At 29.7% G+C, this 18,399-nt stretch overlaps 2 protein-coding genes across 2 annotated transcripts; both read right to left on the bottom strand.

The window, feature by feature from the left end:
- Positions 1 to 82: 82 nt before the first annotated feature.
- Positions 83 to 5,184, bottom strand: LOC148281570 (transmembrane protein 222-like). The gene is made up of 4 exons (XM_088226515.1): positions 4,702 to 5,184; positions 2,255 to 2,465; positions 1,498 to 1,628; positions 83 to 309 (listed from the first exon to the last, which is right to left on the bottom strand). The coding sequence occupies exons 1-4, from the start codon at positions 4,773 to 4,775 to the stop codon at positions 222 to 224; spliced, it is 504 nt and encodes a 167-aa protein (XP_088082641.1). The 5' UTR covers positions 4,776 to 5,184; the 3' UTR covers positions 83 to 221.
- A 9,328-nt stretch (positions 5,185 to 14,512) lies between these two features.
- On the bottom strand, positions 14,513 to 18,399 carry LOC148281569 (transmembrane protein 222-like). The gene is made up of 4 exons (XM_088226512.1): positions 18,120 to 18,399; positions 16,727 to 16,937; positions 15,758 to 15,888; positions 14,513 to 15,044 (listed from the first exon to the last, which is right to left on the bottom strand). The coding sequence occupies exons 1-4, from the start codon at positions 18,278 to 18,280 to the stop codon at positions 14,966 to 14,968; spliced, it is 582 nt and encodes a 193-aa protein (XP_088082638.1). The 5' UTR covers positions 18,281 to 18,399; the 3' UTR covers positions 14,513 to 14,965.

Here is an 18,399-nt window from a genome sequence, read left to right as displayed (position 1 = left end):
TATGCCAATAAACATCGTATTTTGGTGCTAAAATTAAAACTAATGCATCGTTAGGTGTATAAAAGTAGAAGAATACAGCAAATTCAATAAATGTTGTTTATTACAAATGGTTTATTATTAATAAAATAACATTTACAGAAATAAAATGATAAATTACAACAGTCTTGTGTGCAAAATACACAATTATGTATTTTAGTTGTTTTACACATTGCTCTTTAAAATTAGAGTAATTTGGGTAATGTGACACCAATTATAATAATCACTAGGAGAATAGTAAAGGGCAGCCAAGTTTTCAAAAAACCAGCCTGGCTGAAAAGGAAATAGCAAATTAGCCTTTTTCACTACTTGTCATTTTTCTAAAATACAAAAAAAACCAAGTATCATAAATTTACACCTCATATTTTTGCCATTGCAAAAATATAAAATATTGATAAGAAATAAATTTCAATTGAAATGTTTAATAAACTGAACAATATATTTATATAATATTTAAATATAAGTTCTATGGAACTTATTATAATAGCAATGGAACTCCATCAAAAACTGGCAACAAATAACAGAATATGTTATTTAATAAATCAAGTCTATGTAAATCAATTTACGGCTAAAAGGTAATAAAAACATATCAGCATAAAGAAATAAAAGGCAAATTTCATCATTTAGAAAAATATATAATATCTTTTAGTTTGTTTTCTGCATTTAACTCTAATGGTTTTGTGACATTTTGTTGACTAGCATTACAACCTATACAACTAGATGTGTATGCATAGAATATGGAATGGTCCAGAAACTGCATACGAGCATCAAACAGAAGGCGACTAAACTATTCATAAATGAGTAGTTTTATGTTTTGACCCATTAGTTTCTTTGTAGACGTCGCTCAGTACGGAAATCCTGATTTGAATTCGACTATGCCGTGTTGTGCCGTGTTTTTTGGACACAGTCCGATGTATTCAAATATGATTCTGCGCTCCTTTTGGACTATTCTTAATTCTACAGGGTGTTCTTTAAAGTTTAAACCCTGTCACATCCGAAACCACGATGATCAGTATGGGCAAGAAGACATATTAGCATATTTAAAAAATATTTAGAACAAAGAAAATTTTTAAAAATAACAAATGGTTGTTTACTTCTGCAGGGGAGAAATGAGAGGAGCGCTGCGCAGTACCAGATTCCCTCTCCTCGCTTCTCCCCTGCAGAAGTAAGCAACCATTTGTTTTTTTTGATATTTTATTTTTTAAAATTTTATTTGTTCTAAAAAATTATTTTTATGTGCTATATGTCTTCTTGCTCATACTGATCATCGTCGTTTCGGATGTGACAGGGTTTAATGAACACCCTGTATGTGTGTATGATTCAAAATAAGTACAAATATTTCTCGATGGATTTAGAGCCCCTTTTTCTTTTTAACATAAATATAATTCCTGGAGTATTTGGTATATTATTATTTATAATAAGTGTTTACACTGAAAAGATATAATTACATATATGACTTACTCAACATATTTTCCATGCCTCAGCATAAGGTAAACTAATTTATAAGACCTCCACGTAGAACTTCCGTCATACTGCATCAGGTTGAGGGCTTTTGATACATGGGAGTGGCAGTTCTCGAAGAAGAAGTAATGCTAGATGTTTTAAAACATAAATATGATTAATATAACCGAGTAGAAAGACAGCCAGCTATGAATTAATATGCCCCTGTCTCGTTTTCCAAATATTTTGTTAAGGATTCACAGATCATGCCTTGTAATGAATTTCTTGGTCACCTCAGTTACGTACATATGTATATTCTGGTTATGTATAATTTTTTTGTAGCCATAGTGAGTAATAATATACTGTATGTACATACAGAATTTTACATTTTTTTTTTTTACATTTTTCTTTTGCACCACAACAGGCCAGGAGGCCTAATTACAGTGGTGAATTACATCACAGAGCACCCAGGCTTGAGAAAAATCACATTTTAATTTTTGTGTTCTCACCGGGAATCGAACCCGGAACCTTCCGTGCGTGAGTCAAGCGTCTTGACCACTACACCACGGAGGCCGCCATACAAATACAAATATCTTGATGTTTGTATTTACGTCGACATTTGTGTTTGGATCGATTTTAATATTATTAAAATAATTACCTACTTGCATACCCAAGTCCCTTTTCTTTTCTCATGTAGTCCAATGTGAACTGAATTGTCCCAATATGTTAGCTATTTGTTAGGATGAAATCTAAATTTAATGAGACATTTCTTTTTTACCATTCTTTTCCTGTAAATGTGAGATGCTTCCGTAACTGCCGCATCCCATCCAGCATCGCCATTAAAAGCCTTGTCTTTTGTTAGCTGCCAATATTTAGTGGGGGCCCCAAATGCCATCTTGTCAGTATTGACATGGTACGGATATGGAAAATCTCTAATTATTCCAGATGATGTTGCAATTCCAATATGCCCAATTATTGGAATTATCCATCTAAAATAAACAAGTTGTAAAGTTTGTTGAAAAGGGTAAGAAGTTTATTTAATTTAAATAGAAAACTGAAAAATGTTTCCTTCAAACAATATCAACTCATCTCATCCTTACATAATCCGAGTGCAGGCTGCAAGTATTTGCAGTTGCAACAGCTGGTCCCATTTAAATTCACTGCACATTATCAACACACATTTACAAACGCAGACATTCTCTTGTTTTGTCCTCCGCTTACAAGGGTGGTCTTTGAATCCTCTGTCTCTGTTCACCCAGGGAATCCTTTATTGTAGATTATTCGCTTATTGTAAATATCAGTTTTTCAAATTCTGTCTAATATACTTAATTTATAAAATTTGTATAATATACCTTCGTCTAAACACATTTTCAATATGTAACAAAAAAAATAAATTATTGGAAGATTGCGAAATGTAATAGATATAAAGAGTAGTGTTCTTATATATAAAACCCTCATATGTCCACGCATAAATTAATGTTCTTCCATTCTTTTTTCATGTAATGAAGGAGAAATTAAAAATATACAAATTCTTCAAAATAAGGCGATGAGAATTATACTTAAAAGAAATATATATTATAATGTAAAAATAATGCACATAAAAAATTGGCTTGCTCACAGCAGAGCAGCAAATTAAATATAATGTAGCAATTTTTACACATAAAATAATTAAGGGGATGAATAAAATAAAAACAATAATAAAATTTAACCAATGAAACACGGGATAAAAAAAGATAAGATTACCAATGAGTTGAAAAACAGAATCTCAAAACTCATTGTGCAAGGGATTGAAGCTGTACAATGAGTTACCTGAAGAAATAAACGAGATAGAAAATAATGAAATATTTAAAATTAGTTTGAAAAATATGTTATTGAGAATTTTTTATTAAAAAAATGTAATTTTATTAAAAGTTTATATTAGTTCTTAAGATGTTATGAACTAACTTAATAAAGCATAAATACATAAAATAATTTTCTTTATAAATATGAAATGTGTTTATTTGATTTTTTGTGTTCCTCATATTTTTGTAAAAAAAAAACAGTACTTTTGTGTATACATTATGCTATTTTCTTGCTGTATTCTTTAGTAATTTTTTGTATTTTTTTTTTTGCATATTTTACAAAAAAACTTTTAACATATATAATATAATAATAAATTTAACAACAAAAAAAGACATCGATGGGATCCGAAGAGTGGGGACGACATCCTTCTCCCCCCTCATTAATCTGCATTAAGTTTGTATTCCTCAGGAATTATTTTAGTTTAACTTGCAGCTGTTATAATGCACTCTGTCAGCTGCGGGTGAGTGATGGGCTTTTGAATACCCTCAATGTAATTGTGGAGAAGTTTCATATTTTTAATTTTTAGTAAACTAGAATCTTAAAATTAACTAGATTTCAAATATCCCATTTACACATTATTATTTACTCGAAATAAATACTAACTTGTATTTCGAATTAAAACAAGACCTACACACGCTACTTTTTTTGGAAATATTTTAATAGTGTGAGTACGCACTTACCTATCTAAAATACTTTTTTTATAAATGTTCAACTTCTACTACTATAAATTAATGTACCTAACTTACTTTTGTTTCTTTACGGTATGATAAAATCTTAGAGTATAATACCCCAAGGATAAAATAATGCAAGTAATTATAAAATAATTACAAAGGCTTGTAAGAAATAATAGGCTTAGATAATAATGATAGAGTGTGGTTTTATGAAGAGCAAAATTAAATTACAGGACTTAAAAAATGTTTTATGTTAAAAAGTAAAGATGCTTATGAGGTGTAAATGTAACAAGAAGATATAAATACGTTAAACTAAATAAATAGATACCTATCAATAAATTGCGATATTTTAATAGATAATTAATAAAATTATTATCTATTTTTTAATCATTACATATTATGTACCTACCTAATAATGATTATGAATAATAATGAATAGTTTTTAAATAAATATATTTAAGAATTATAAAAATTTGCCGGTTCCGCGGCGGCAAATTTAAAATTAAATGTCTGCGCATTGCGTAGGTAATATGATGAGTAAACATAGTATATTTTAAACAATTCGTCGAAACATAATCTAATGTGAAATGTTGTAAATAAATCAGATTTCAAAGTTTAAATAATAGCATCGTTTATGAACACCGATCTAACTGTAATTTAGTACCACCGTATTGATAAAACAGAAACAAATAAAAAAAACTTTAGAACTTACGATAAAACGGGCGTTGGAGTCCACACTATGCAAAATGGATACCGATTTTGACTTAAATCGATAGTTTGATCCATCTTACATAACACAAATTTATTTCGAAACAATTTCTTGACACTTGAACGAAACGAAAAGCTTTGTTTACTTGAAAATACAATCGAGGCATGAGTGGATCCTTGCGTGTTCTCTGTTATTTGCTTTTTTCTACAAACCGGTATGTTTAATGCCGCTACGGGGGAATGCAGAGGACGATAATCTTTTTTTAACTTAGGTTAATAACTTGTCGTTTTTGTGGCACCTTTCTAAAAAGTTACCGGGTAAAATAACCTTGCAGAGCTACGTAAGATTTGATTTATTGTTCGTCTTATAGCGTTAATTTGATTGTATTTCGCGGCATAGTTTGATAAATAACATGAAATTGATGAGCAGGTTAACTATATTTGGAGCAAAATTGACGCGTCATGTATTTATATATTTATTATGTTCAAATTTCACGGCTAGGGAAACACAAGTTCAATGGAAAATAATCAATAAATAATGAGTTTTACTGTATGCATAAGTATTATCTAGATTAATTACTTATTAAACAACTTGATGTTGGTTGTATTAGAAATAATAGAAAGCAATACATTTTTATTATTTTGTGTCGGTTTATTTTTCACTAGACTAGGTAGGTAGCTAATAAGCCGGTCTGGATTTTTTTATTCAATTTATATCTATGTGTAATTTTTGGATAATAATTGTTCATATAATAAAAAAAATAATGTGGCTGAAGTTTTCATGGGCGGCAGGTAAGAGATTACCTACCGCCCATGAAAACTTCACTTTTATTTTTTATTTGCCACTAAAGATAGTGGCAAATTCTTGTTTTTGTTTGAAAAGTATCAGCGCAAGATTTTGATGCGACCCCAGTGAATTTTTCAAAGTTTATTGCCACAAATTAAACTCGTTGTTTCGGTACTATGACCCTGTTTTTTTGAGGGTCATTTCATGTGTTTTTTTTTTAAATAAGCAAAAAGTTACGATGGTAATGCTATAATTATTATTTATCCATGCGACTTAGAATAAATTTTCTACATTGGTTTAAAAATGTGCATATTTTGAATTACCTGAAAACAAAAAGTTTCACGGCCAAAAGACACGTATTAAGTTTCCGCGCCCTACTTGTATGCACTGTTTGTTAGAAGCGTGCTTGGCGCCCTTAGCGGCATGACGTGTGGCATCAAATGCGTGACGCTAACTGCGAGCCGTTTTGTATGTGCTCGCCTAATGGCGAGACCCGAAAATTTAGAAAACGAAAACATATTTTTTTATGTATCGATAGTTGAATTATTAAAATCGTAAAAATTCGTTTTAACTATTCAATATATTTCCAATTTTATTCCCAATTGGTAAAAATACCCTATTTTGCCGGTGACATACCTACCTAATAATCTGAAGTCAAAGAATACCTAATTAAATTCCGATTATAGATTTTTGTTGAAAAATATATCGATATTTTTTAAAATGTAGTGTTTTTAGTGAGAGTAGGAGATAAATAAAATCTATTTTCTACCCTCTATTTTGTTATTTATTATGTTTCAGAAAAGGTTGATAACAACTGCGTTGGAGTATTTGTGTAGGAATAAGAAAAACTCAAAGGTTACGATTTGCATAAAAATAGTGAATCATTAAAATAAGTAGTAATACCAAGTAAGTAGTCACTAAATGCATAGCAATGAAAATTTTAGAAGTATTTAGTTGCATTAAAATCACTTTTGTCATTTAAATAGATAAGTGATTAAATGTTTAGAGCAAACAAAAACTTTTAAAGTATTTTTAATACTTAAATAGTCTAACGTTTCTGAAATAAAATTACATAACCGAAAATGGTCATTTTTTTGTCTGTGTTCGGGAGGGTGAAGAATATTCTGTGTGTAAATTAGAATCAGAATCTTGGACAAGTATTTTTGACTCGATGGCTGCTCTCAGGTAAAAATCCTGAAGAAATGTCCACTTCGTAGTGTAGAAATTTGTGTGGCACCCACCATGCTTGCCCCGTGTTGGATTTCTGGCAAAGTCCTACATGTCATATTAATTTATCTTATCAATATACAATCATTTCAATATTGTTAAAGAGAAATCTTTAAAAATGTTGGACTTCATACACTGAATATTCAAGCCATTTAAAAATGCGGCATCAATAATTTGTTTGTGTAATTCTCTTGTTCATAGCAATTTGGAATTTGGATGTATTGTCTAGTCACCTCTTTATGTGATTTATAAGAATATAGTTGAAACTACAGAAAAAAATCCTTCGTTCTTTGCCATTTAAGTATAATATGGGCAGAAAATTTCAATGTTATGAATATATGTGATGTACTTATATAATATAATTCACAATAATGTTAATTCAGTGTTTTGTGTTGGAAATGTGTCATTGTACGTTCCCCGTAGGCATTTGAAATCACCTGGTACCCCTTTCCTTCCAATTTTCTGTTGGCACCTTTAAACCTTCTTGCAAGAATGTTAAAACTATAGTCTTTCTATAGCAAAATAGTTAGTATTGACATTCATCGTAATAAGAGTAAATGATTGTAAAAAATAATTTTGCTGTGTTTCTGTCTTATTTTTGTGTGTGTAAATTAATTTTAGTTTCTTTCATTACTTCTTACATCTACTTATTTCATCATTTATTTTCTTTAAAAAACAATTAGTTTTATCTTTAACTCAATCTAATCTATCTAATCAAAGCAATCTCAAATTGATTTAATTAAGCTACACACTTATTTTATATAATTTATTAAAGACTGCGGAGTTCTATAATTGAGGATATATATGAGGAATGATACCAATGCTTATTTACAAATTGTATGTATTTTATGTATCCTCGTTGAGCTTCCAAATAAAATAAAATATATTGCTTTTAAAGCTGGGTTTTCATTGTTCCTTAACTGGTTGCTAAATGAAGCGTAATACCAATAACCTACCTGCATGTTACAAATGATAAAGATACCGGACTTAACATGGATTTTTTTAGCGAGTCGGGTCACAGACAAAATTAATAATTGTGTAATAATAGAATTGCATGTAATAATAAAAAAATAATATAATACAACTGCATTTGGCATATTAATGCAGTGTACCATGCCTTAATGGTGCGGTTTTTATTATTTTTTTAAAACTACATATTATTTTGGATTTATTATTGTATGTTGTGTTCACATATATTATTAGGACAATACATATAATATGAACAATATCTAAACATATCAAATTGTGATTCCTATGCCGATATCTTGTGTTGTCGTTTAATCAATATTTTTGTTTGCAGGTCAACTCCTAAACCATAAACATTTTTTAATAAGAGGAAAAGGCAGATGGGTAGTAATTAAACATTTAATTTATCACTAATTAAGTTTTATTTCATCTCAATACATAAATCACAATATTATTACTTTGTCACAATTAGAATGAGTACCTAAGTAAATACTAAAATATAATCGGGGAATACATTTCTGACATAGAGGAGTATGATTATTGCAGGGAAATTATTATGCTAGGTTAACAAACTGATTTATTTATTAGCCACGTTTTTCCTGTTTATTTTAATCTAATGTCTATAGCATAGTACAAACAAGTAAAATAATAAAAGTACAAATAAATTATAGTATACACTGAGTTTTTCTGGGTTATTATGCCGTGTCCGTACTCTTTTATGACATTTCGGATCGCATTACAGCATCCATCTTCATGGTTGATGTTATTTGTGTAGATATAAATATGTATGTAGTTAAGATTTAAGACTTGCGTACAATATTTGTTTTATATTCACAAAGACAAGAAATGCGATTTATATATCTTTCTGTCCATTACAGAATTTAAAATTTCTGTCAACCATATTATTTATAATACGTATTATTTTAAGAAAGAAATTATGCCATTACATGTCATATATTGTCACATTCAATAGTTTGGTAATAGATGTAGAAAATAAATGAACAGTAATACATAAGAACAGCACTAGACATCGGAGGATGTGTGTTAAACTCAGAGTAATAATTCGCTCCCGCTTATAGAGACGCCTTTTCGCTCTATTGCATAGAACAATAGTATTCCAAATTTTTGGTTTAACAACAAACGTGAAACGTGGTTCGTCGCTGCGCTTGAAATTCTCGACCCGAGTACCTACGGCTCGTTGTATTGCTGTAAACTGTAGCTAACTTTGTAATTGATAATAGTTAATAATAATATTAATTTATTTATATATACGCCCAATAGGCGTTTTTACGGACATATTTATGCATATAAAATTATTATGAAGGAAAGTAGAAAGACACATTATGTAATGGTTTTTGTCTGTATGGGTGACTCTATAAGCGGGTGGCATATTATTACTCTGAGGTGTTAAAGCTGATTAAAAACACTATGCACAAATTTCTTTCCCTAATAAGGAAGTTCAGTGCTAAGGGAAATTGGATATAAAAGATGTTTTCTTACACGTGGTAAAAATTGCAGCACTTGATTGTATGGCAAAGTTTCCCGAAAATGAATGAAAAAATCAATAAAAATGAGCAGCTTTGAACCACATCAATAGTTCTCCAAAATCAACTAATGCTAGTCTTTTGATAGATTTCAAGTTTACGAGAAGCCAACCCACCAATCAGCAGAACTCACCGAAGAGAACTTGTGACGTCACAGGGGGAGTAATTTCAAAATCAGAAAACTTTAAAAAAAACATAGCGCTGATAATGCGATACAAAAAAGTATTTAAACATTTTTGTTGGCTGAGTTTGATAGTCTTAAGTATTAACAATTAAAAAAAAAAAAACACCTAACTTCCTCATAGCAAAGAACATATTCCTCGACTTTTATTTGATAATGTTATTTCTAAATACCAATAAATTTCTACGTATTTATATTAATATCACTAAATACTATATAATATTGTACTAAATACTTCTAAGATTACATATTATGTACACATTTGTTTTGATTGGTATGTCACGTTGAAAACCTTATAATAATTTTTTTTATTTCATTGGCAAGTATATACATGAATATAAAAAATAAATTTTAACAAGTAGTTCAAATATTTTGCTTTCATTTAAAAATTATACCCTGAAAAATAATGTTTCCTTTAAAAAGATCATTTCATCTGAAATCGTTATTCATACAATATTATGTAGGTACTTTAAAATATGATTAAAATAAAAATTGATAAGGGACTATAATAATACAAAAAACTAAACAAAGTTAAGTTGTTAACAAAAAATTATAAAAGCTTACATTTAAATGTCTTGACAAAGAGAAGGGTACACCTCAAAACCGGTAGACAGAGAAAAGTCGGTAAGTGGTTACTTATATACAAATATTAACTAACATTAATTTTTAATGTATGTATTTAAATATTAGAGGATTGAATATAAGATCAAAGTGGATTCTATAATTGAGCCGTAGAGCTGCAAAACCTGATTAGGATGAATTAAAAATAAAAAAATAAATAAGTTCTTGGGTTTGTCATTAGAAATATGAAACATTTTAACAACACCAATTCAATTTAATTATTGTACAGCTCACTGGTGAGGTCTCAGTTAGAATATGCATCTCAATCTGGTCACCTATTTACAATGTAAATATAGATAACTTAGAGAGTCCAGAGAAAGTTTCTACGATATGTTAACTATAAGATGGGTCTACCCCGTTCAGAGATATCGTATGATTTGTTACTAGAAAATTAGCATATATCCTCGCTTTCAACTAGACGCATAGTAGCTAATGTTGTCAGACTACACAATATTGTGAATAATGTTATAGATTATCCATGCTTGCTAAATGAAATAAACTTTAGGGTTTCATTTAAGACCACCAGACTTAGATGTACTTTTCACACAAAATCATTTCAAACGAATTATGCTCAGTTCTCTCCGTTAGTGCGATTACATATTATTTACATACAAATTTAGTGATTTTTTAAATATATTTAATGCTTTGCCCGCGTTAATCAAATAAAAAAATATGTCACATACAATATAATAAGTAATTATAAACAATGTTCGAATAAGTTTGCTACGTACTCTTTTGCTACGTAATTACTATATTGATGAAATAACCTTTCTATATTTTTATATATACATTTGTGTGTGCATTTTTAATTTCTTTATTTTCGGTTTTATTATTTTAGATACACTTTGTAAAAAGTTAATTGCATTATGTAGACATATGCCTATGTGTAAAGTACCGAGCAACAAGTGGAAACCTCCAACGGTTTAGTCACAACAGGCTGCTGACCACCGCAAAATGCTGAACAATACTCCAGCATACACGGCGTTAGTGTCGATAGCTGCTATTCACGAAGCTGGGTTTGAATTGGCTGAACACCCCTCATATTTACCTGATCTCAAAACTCAAGGAACATTTGCGTGGAAATAAAGTTTTGGACGATGATGAGGTCACGTGCTGTGTAGATGAGTTGAAAGGGGTCGGACAAATGTTCTACCAGGAAGCTATAGAAATGATGGAGCATTGCTGGAAGACGTGCATACAAGTCCAGGGGGACTACGCCGAAAAATAAGAGGCAAAAACTTTTTCTCATACACTTTGAAATAGGTCAAGGGTGTAGCGCATCAATGAATCCCCGTATAAGTTAAAATACTAAAAAGTAGATAAATAAATTTAAGTTTGGACCACCTACATAAATATATACATAAATATAAATAGTATATTGTCGGTGATACTGCAGTAATGCGTAACTTATCAATTGAATTTTTTGGCAGGGGATATTAAAAAAGCGTTCTGTTACTACATTAATTAGGATTTGAGGGCATTGGAAGCAAAGATAGCAAACTCCCGTTTTGGTGTTATCGAGAAAAATAACAAAAACTGCTACACTAATGCCAAAGAGAATCTTTATGTTAGAAATGTTATTTTCACTGAACTTAAACTTTAAGATACTAATTTTTTTTTTTTTTTTGTAAAATAAATATTTGCGTTCTTATGATTTACCCAAATATTTCATTTTTAGGGCCATTTTCAACGAGTTGTAAATAACTCACTATTAGAAAATGGAAATAAAGTTGGAGTAGAGTAGGATTCGAACCACGGACCATTGGTCCGTGAGTCCAGGACACTAGCCACAGGACCACAACCCGATTTTAATAATAATAATAAATTAGCTTTAATAGAAACATGAATTCAAAAAACTTTCTTAATATTTGTATGGCACGGCCATTTTGAAAATTTAAATCTCAAGCCTGTCATTGGTCGAATAAAATGGCTCATGGATATTGCTGTGCTTCCAAACACTATTTTCAAACCATCAGAAGTATGATTATGATAAAATTATAAATAAACTTATCAATGAAACTTCTTGGTTTAGTTTTACTTTTTAATATTTTGACCAACGAGCGCCTAAGTAGGCATCTGAAACTTCAGAAGTATGATTTTAAACTACATTTGCAACTCAACTCATGATTTTTATAAAATTAAAGTTGATAAACTACAGAATGACATCATAACTGAAAAAAATATTTTAGTCAACCAAAAATAAGGCTGGAGGATCAGAAAAACTATTATTATTTAGAGTTAAAGTAACAATAACTTAAAACTGCTTTTAGTTCATGTAATTTATTCGAAATTGTAAATTCAATATAGGATTGCCCTGAACTATTATCTCTCATCAACTTCAGGGTGACTGGAAGAATGACTAGACAGGTGCCACCATTTTGTAGCAACAATTCACAGACAGTGTATACTTGTAATGCCGTATTAAATAGACTTCATGAACTCGGCAATAGTTATTCCCACATAACTGATATATTTAGTGTAGGGTATTGTTCTTATAGAACAAACCTTTTGAACTTTTTCAAAGATGGTGAATGGTAATTATATTTATTTATTCATGCATTTCATAATATATACAGTTTTTTGTTCACTTTGCCCAGCTGTATGAAACAGTACTTTTGATTTTCTTGTTGTATTACTGTAGAATGTTTTATTATTTAAACTTTCTACTGAATATGCTGTATATTTAAAAAAATATAAATCTTGTATAATTTTTAGGTTTAATTTTTTTTATAAATCTTGGGTATAAGGAAAATTGTATTTTTAAAAAAAATATATTTATATACTAAGCCAAATATGTTAGTATTATAAATGTTTGTAAAAGGCAGATTTGCCATTTATGTTAATAAAATATAATGAATTTATTTAAGTAAAACATCTTTTTTAAAAAAACAGGTTACGCGGTGTTGCAGTATCACCGACGATATATATTTTTTAGTAAATTGATATATTTTTGCCTGGCTCCGTAGTGACAATAGAATTGCAAGTAAAATTGATGTGTCAGCATAATTACACATAAGCACAATTTTCTATTATAATATAAAACATAAATGCCATTCATATAAATTAAAATCATTGCCTGCTGATCAAAAACACAAAATTAAGACCAAATCCACAGTACATTAATGTTTTTCATTAACTCATTTAACGCGGTGCTCACATATATCTGTGAACGCCCATGACAGCACTACTACGCGTTGCTCACAGCTATGTGAGTAATTTACTGTCAAAAAGGTTTGTAGAGTCTATATATTCATGGTCACTAACAAAATAAGTGTTAAAACTAATGAATAAAATATGTAAAATAAGCGTTTAGACTAACGAATAAAATATGTCAATTTTGAACGCGGGGAAAGAGTTAATAATAATAATATGCAAATAACTTACATTAAATAAGCAAGGTAAATGAAAAAGTCTGTTTTTACCATAAATAAATTAAGTGCATTAAATATTAGAAATACCGGGTGACATTTAACCCTTTCAGACCTGAATTAATTCCTGACGATATAAAAATATTTTTTTATTTTATGTTTCCTAAAGGAATTCTTTGAAATTTTTTGGTATATTTAATGTTTTTTTTATCATTTACGCTATAGAAATTATTTAACATTCATTTTTCATTAACAACTAGTGTCACAAACTAATGATCAACCGACAAAATTAATTTGAAGTGTGTTATTATCTTACATATGTTTATTCAAATTAATTTAATTTTACTGAAATATGTGTCGAACTTGCCTTCCATATTATTTATAAGGACGACAGAAATTTGCCCCAAAACAAACAAACCAGCCAGTAGCCAGCTGTCAAAGTTATAAACGAATTTTTCCGTGTAATGCTGTTTACCGATGTACACAAAAAATAGAGACGTACTTAGGGGTTCCAGTAATTAAAAAATTAACTCACTGATTTTGAATATAGGTAGGTATTTAAGTGAACAAATTTTAAAATTTATATATATTTAAATGAATGGCTGAAAGGATTCAAAGTTAAAAATGCAAAAATGAAATTTTGAAAAATGCATAAGCAATATTATTGCCACCGCATCCGCCTCGTAGTTAAATGGTCAGCGCGTTTGCCAACATGGTTGACTTGAAATACTCACTTAAAAAAGTATTTTTATAATATTTCACAGTCCCTGCACTGGCACCTGAAGCGTAAGACTGATCATCTTACCTTATTGTAACAAAAATAATCTGGGGAGGGATTTTTCTCTTTAGTTTTGAAACAAGGGAAGAGAAAAGTTTCTCAGAGTTGTTAGTATGTGGCTTACACCCATGTTTATGTCGCGGATCCAGCGGCTGGGCCCGGTTGCTTACAATGAACCAGTTTGTTCATAAAATAGTGCAACTTGACACTGGCAAAAGCATAATTGAATATGCAGCACCATAATGAAAAAAAAAAACAAAAATAATAAAGAAACACTGCAGTACCAATGCAGTGCCCTATGCACCATTATGTGCGGAAAGGGAATGATGATAGTAAAGGTATATTTGTTGTTCATCTCCAATAATTATTGTTGTATGTATATTTTTTGTCATTTTGTTGATGATTTACATATTGCATAAAAAAAACATTCAAAATATTTACATGGGTACTTTCCTAAGAATGTTATTATTAAACATTAAACTACTAAAGATAAATATGAAAACTATGTTTTTAGCTGTCATGAATGACTATACACAGAAATGTACAGAATACTGTAACTAACTCAGTAATTTTTAACATCATACATTAAATGTAAGAATTTATGATTGACATTCAGAAGTTGACCAATTTGGCATCCAAGTAAATAATTACAGTAAATATTATAAATAACCATTTGACCTAACTATATACAAAATTCTACACAAAACCTGCAGTAATATGTATTTATACCATTTTAATGACATATTTTATATTAAATAAATAACACCTAGAGATAGAACCATACTATTTTCATGATTTAAGTAGTCATAGTTACAATTATAATTATGGCTATGATTATTATAAATGGAAGCCATGTCTTCAAGAAGGCGGAGACACTGAAAAAAATGAAGTGAAATCAAATAACATACAACTTGGACGGGAATATGGAATTCTAAGCATTCACAGGGCTCATGATCTGCCATTGGCTTATTTAAGTGGCCACTTATATATGGCCACCATATTTACTATTCTACCTATGTTTAAGGTACACTTCTTAAATTCTTCCGTCTGTTGATTTTTGTGATATTAAATTTTTGCTAAATTGGTTTTAAAAAAGTTGATAGAGAATATGCCAAACTGCAGAAAGCCGCTAGTCTTTATGATCAGTTTTGGGAAAGGGGTGGGCGCTTTCATTGTTGATTTTTGTGAGGTAAAGGAGTTGAAACCTTTTTATTATATCTTGTCCCCGCAGCATAAGATAGATTAGAGTCTATATTATTTATTAAACCAGCAATAATATTGTAGAAGAACTTGATTAAATTTATTGATTGTTATAAGACCACTTAAATTTGACCCTATCAGTATCTAGAATATTTTTTTCTGTATATTTATGTTTAGTTGATAACTACACACGCAAATGGAAAGATCTGTGCTCTCCGGAACTACGTAGCAGTACTCCAAAATAAATTCAAGTGGTTTTATAACAAAGTGTTATATTCAATAAATTTAATCAGATTTAAATGTAATAAACTGATAACAATTGTAACAAAAACCATTATGTAATTTTTTTTTTATTAAGATTTTAAATTAAATTGTAAAGATTTCTCACCTGACGTATTTTCCATGTATTAATATATAAAAAGCCAGCTTGATCATGTTCCAAGAAGAACTATTGTCATACCTCATAATGTTAAGCGCTCGTGCCACATGGGAGTGACAATTGTCGAAAAACAGATTGTGCTGATAAAAGAAGAAAAAAATAAATAAGTTTCTAAAACATCAGTATAAGCTGGACCCAGGCACCTAAATTTATTTTTAATGCAATCTTTTTTATTTATTTCAACACTGAATGATACGATTCAAGCTTGCTAAATTTTTCAGAATATGCGGTGAGGAGTTTCAGCGCTACGGTAAATTGGATGTAAAAAATGTTATCTTACTTGGCTTAGTTTGATAGTCTATTAACAAATAAAAAAACAAATAAAAAACATATAAAACAACCCACTGAACTTCCTCATTGCATTTGTTAAATTCTAATGCTCATATATTTATAAAATAACCCCCTTTCCCTTCCACCATACCAAATTTTACAGAATTATTCTAAAATGATATATATAATGATATATAAGTGAAAGTCTGCCAGTTTAAAATATAAGTATTAGGCACATTGAGTGAGAAGTTGATAAAACAGTAATAGAACTTTGTGTTAATAATAAAACTAATTAATATTTATTTATATAATAAAACCAAATAAATCTCAATACTATGTAATGGTTTTGAAAGGACAATTAATTATATATTGATTTGTGTATAAATAAATTATCAAAAATACAATAGAATCTAAATTTATATGTAAGTCCAAACATTCTGGGAATTTCTTTCTGTGTTGATGTCATTATTTTAAATCTCAAAAATAAATACATGCATCAAGTAGGTACCCTTTTAAAAATAAAATAATTAAATGACAGATTGATATGTCAATTAACTAAGTTTTGTACTGTAATTTAATCCACATAAACAAAAATGAACTTCTACTAGGAATTTAACTACGTAATTTGTGATTTTTTTCAATACCCACCATTCTTTTTTTGTATATTTCTGAAGCTTCGGAAACACCGGTATCCCAATCTGATTCTCCATTCATCAGTTTATCTGGTGTTAGTCTCCAGTACTTGGTTGGTCTTCCAAATGCCATGTTGTCTTCTGTGACGCAGTACGGCCCTGCAAAGTCTCTGATGATGCCCGAGGAAGTGGCTATTCCCATGTGTCCCAGGAAAGGAAATAACCAGCTAGAAAATACGAGAAAATTTATCTTTTAAAAGTGAACTTAATTCGATGAACACATATTTGAGGAAGCTCTCCCACCAGATGTGCGAAAATGTGAGTGATGTTTTAGAATAAAATAAAAACCACTCTTTTCTTCAAATCATTTAGATAAACTTAGAGCATATATCAAAAAAAAAAACTTAATATTTATATATATACAAAGCACTGACGTATAATAAACAAATGCATTTTTTCCATTATCACATCTCATATTAAGCAAATATTGCGTAGCCCATAACTATTTATTAAAAATCTCATTACACATGCAAACACTGGTATGAGAGAGAATTACATATTTATTTCCTTAGATCATATTTCTGCTTAACTCATTACCATAGCTAAGACATTGGCTGTCGGTGTCATTATATAAGTACTTTAAAATTGTGAAAAATGTATTTAAAAATACAAGATTTAGAGGCCCTGTTATATTTTGTTTTGAATGTGTCTATGTGAGTGCTGCTAGTAGTTAGTTAGTGTTCTAAAAATAAATAAAGAAATAATCAATTGGATTGTATTTACAAATAAAACACAACATGCCTGTTGGGTTTTTCACAGTTCCAGTGCAATAAAAGTATTTTCTCATCAAACATAATGGCATTTTTCTGCAAAGTGTGACGTCCGAACACGTTGAAATTCTGTTAGAGAATGAAGACAAGAAGGGTTGTTTAACCCACAAACTGAAATGCTACGCACTTGTGACATGTCTATTTAATATGTTAATGAATTAATGCATCGATTTTATAGTCAAACATTCAAAAATGTTAAATATTAGTACATTTAACGCCAACTATTTAGTGTCTAAATAACCTAATTGACTAATAGTGTCTCAATGAATGCATGTATGTGACCAGTGGTTTTAGCATCCTTTAAACCGTGTGATATAAAATATATTTTTTAATATTACGCACACTGTGGTGACGGTGTCTTTACTGAATTCATCTCATTCAAACACAGGACACGGTCAAAATAATGGCTGAAAAACAAGACTTACAAAATAGAGGAGAGTTGGTCCGACATTCACAGAATCGTGAAATTATTTGATTCTTTGATACATTTTAGAAATCATTAAGTTTTTTCTTACACGCTCCATTTTCTAAAGAACTGCTGTTTTTTTTATGTAAATGGATCGCTATTAATTTACTTACGTTAACAGGGGGATGGGAGTCCAAACTATACAATACGGAAACCGATCTCTCTCAAAATCAATTGGTTGCTCCATGATCAATTCTAAAATAAGCGCAACAATATATTCCAATTTTAAAAATTCGTTAGTAATTATACGAATATTGATCCGTATTATTCGCATAAAACCATTTTAAAGAAAGTTTCTTCAAAACACCGATTATATCCGTCACAGCTGTTGACAGCTGTGACCTGACACAGCTGTCAAAATATACAAATTTCGAATGCTAGAAAAATAATGTT

This window comes from Micrasema longulum, unplaced genomic scaffold (assembly GCF_059751315.1).
Source record: "Micrasema longulum isolate JH-2025_06_02 unplaced genomic scaffold, ASM5975131v1 h1tg000436l, whole genome shotgun sequence".
NCBI lineage: Eukaryota > Metazoa > Arthropoda > Insecta > Trichoptera > Brachycentridae > Micrasema > Micrasema longulum.
This window is presented reverse-complemented; position numbering and strand designations above follow the sequence as displayed.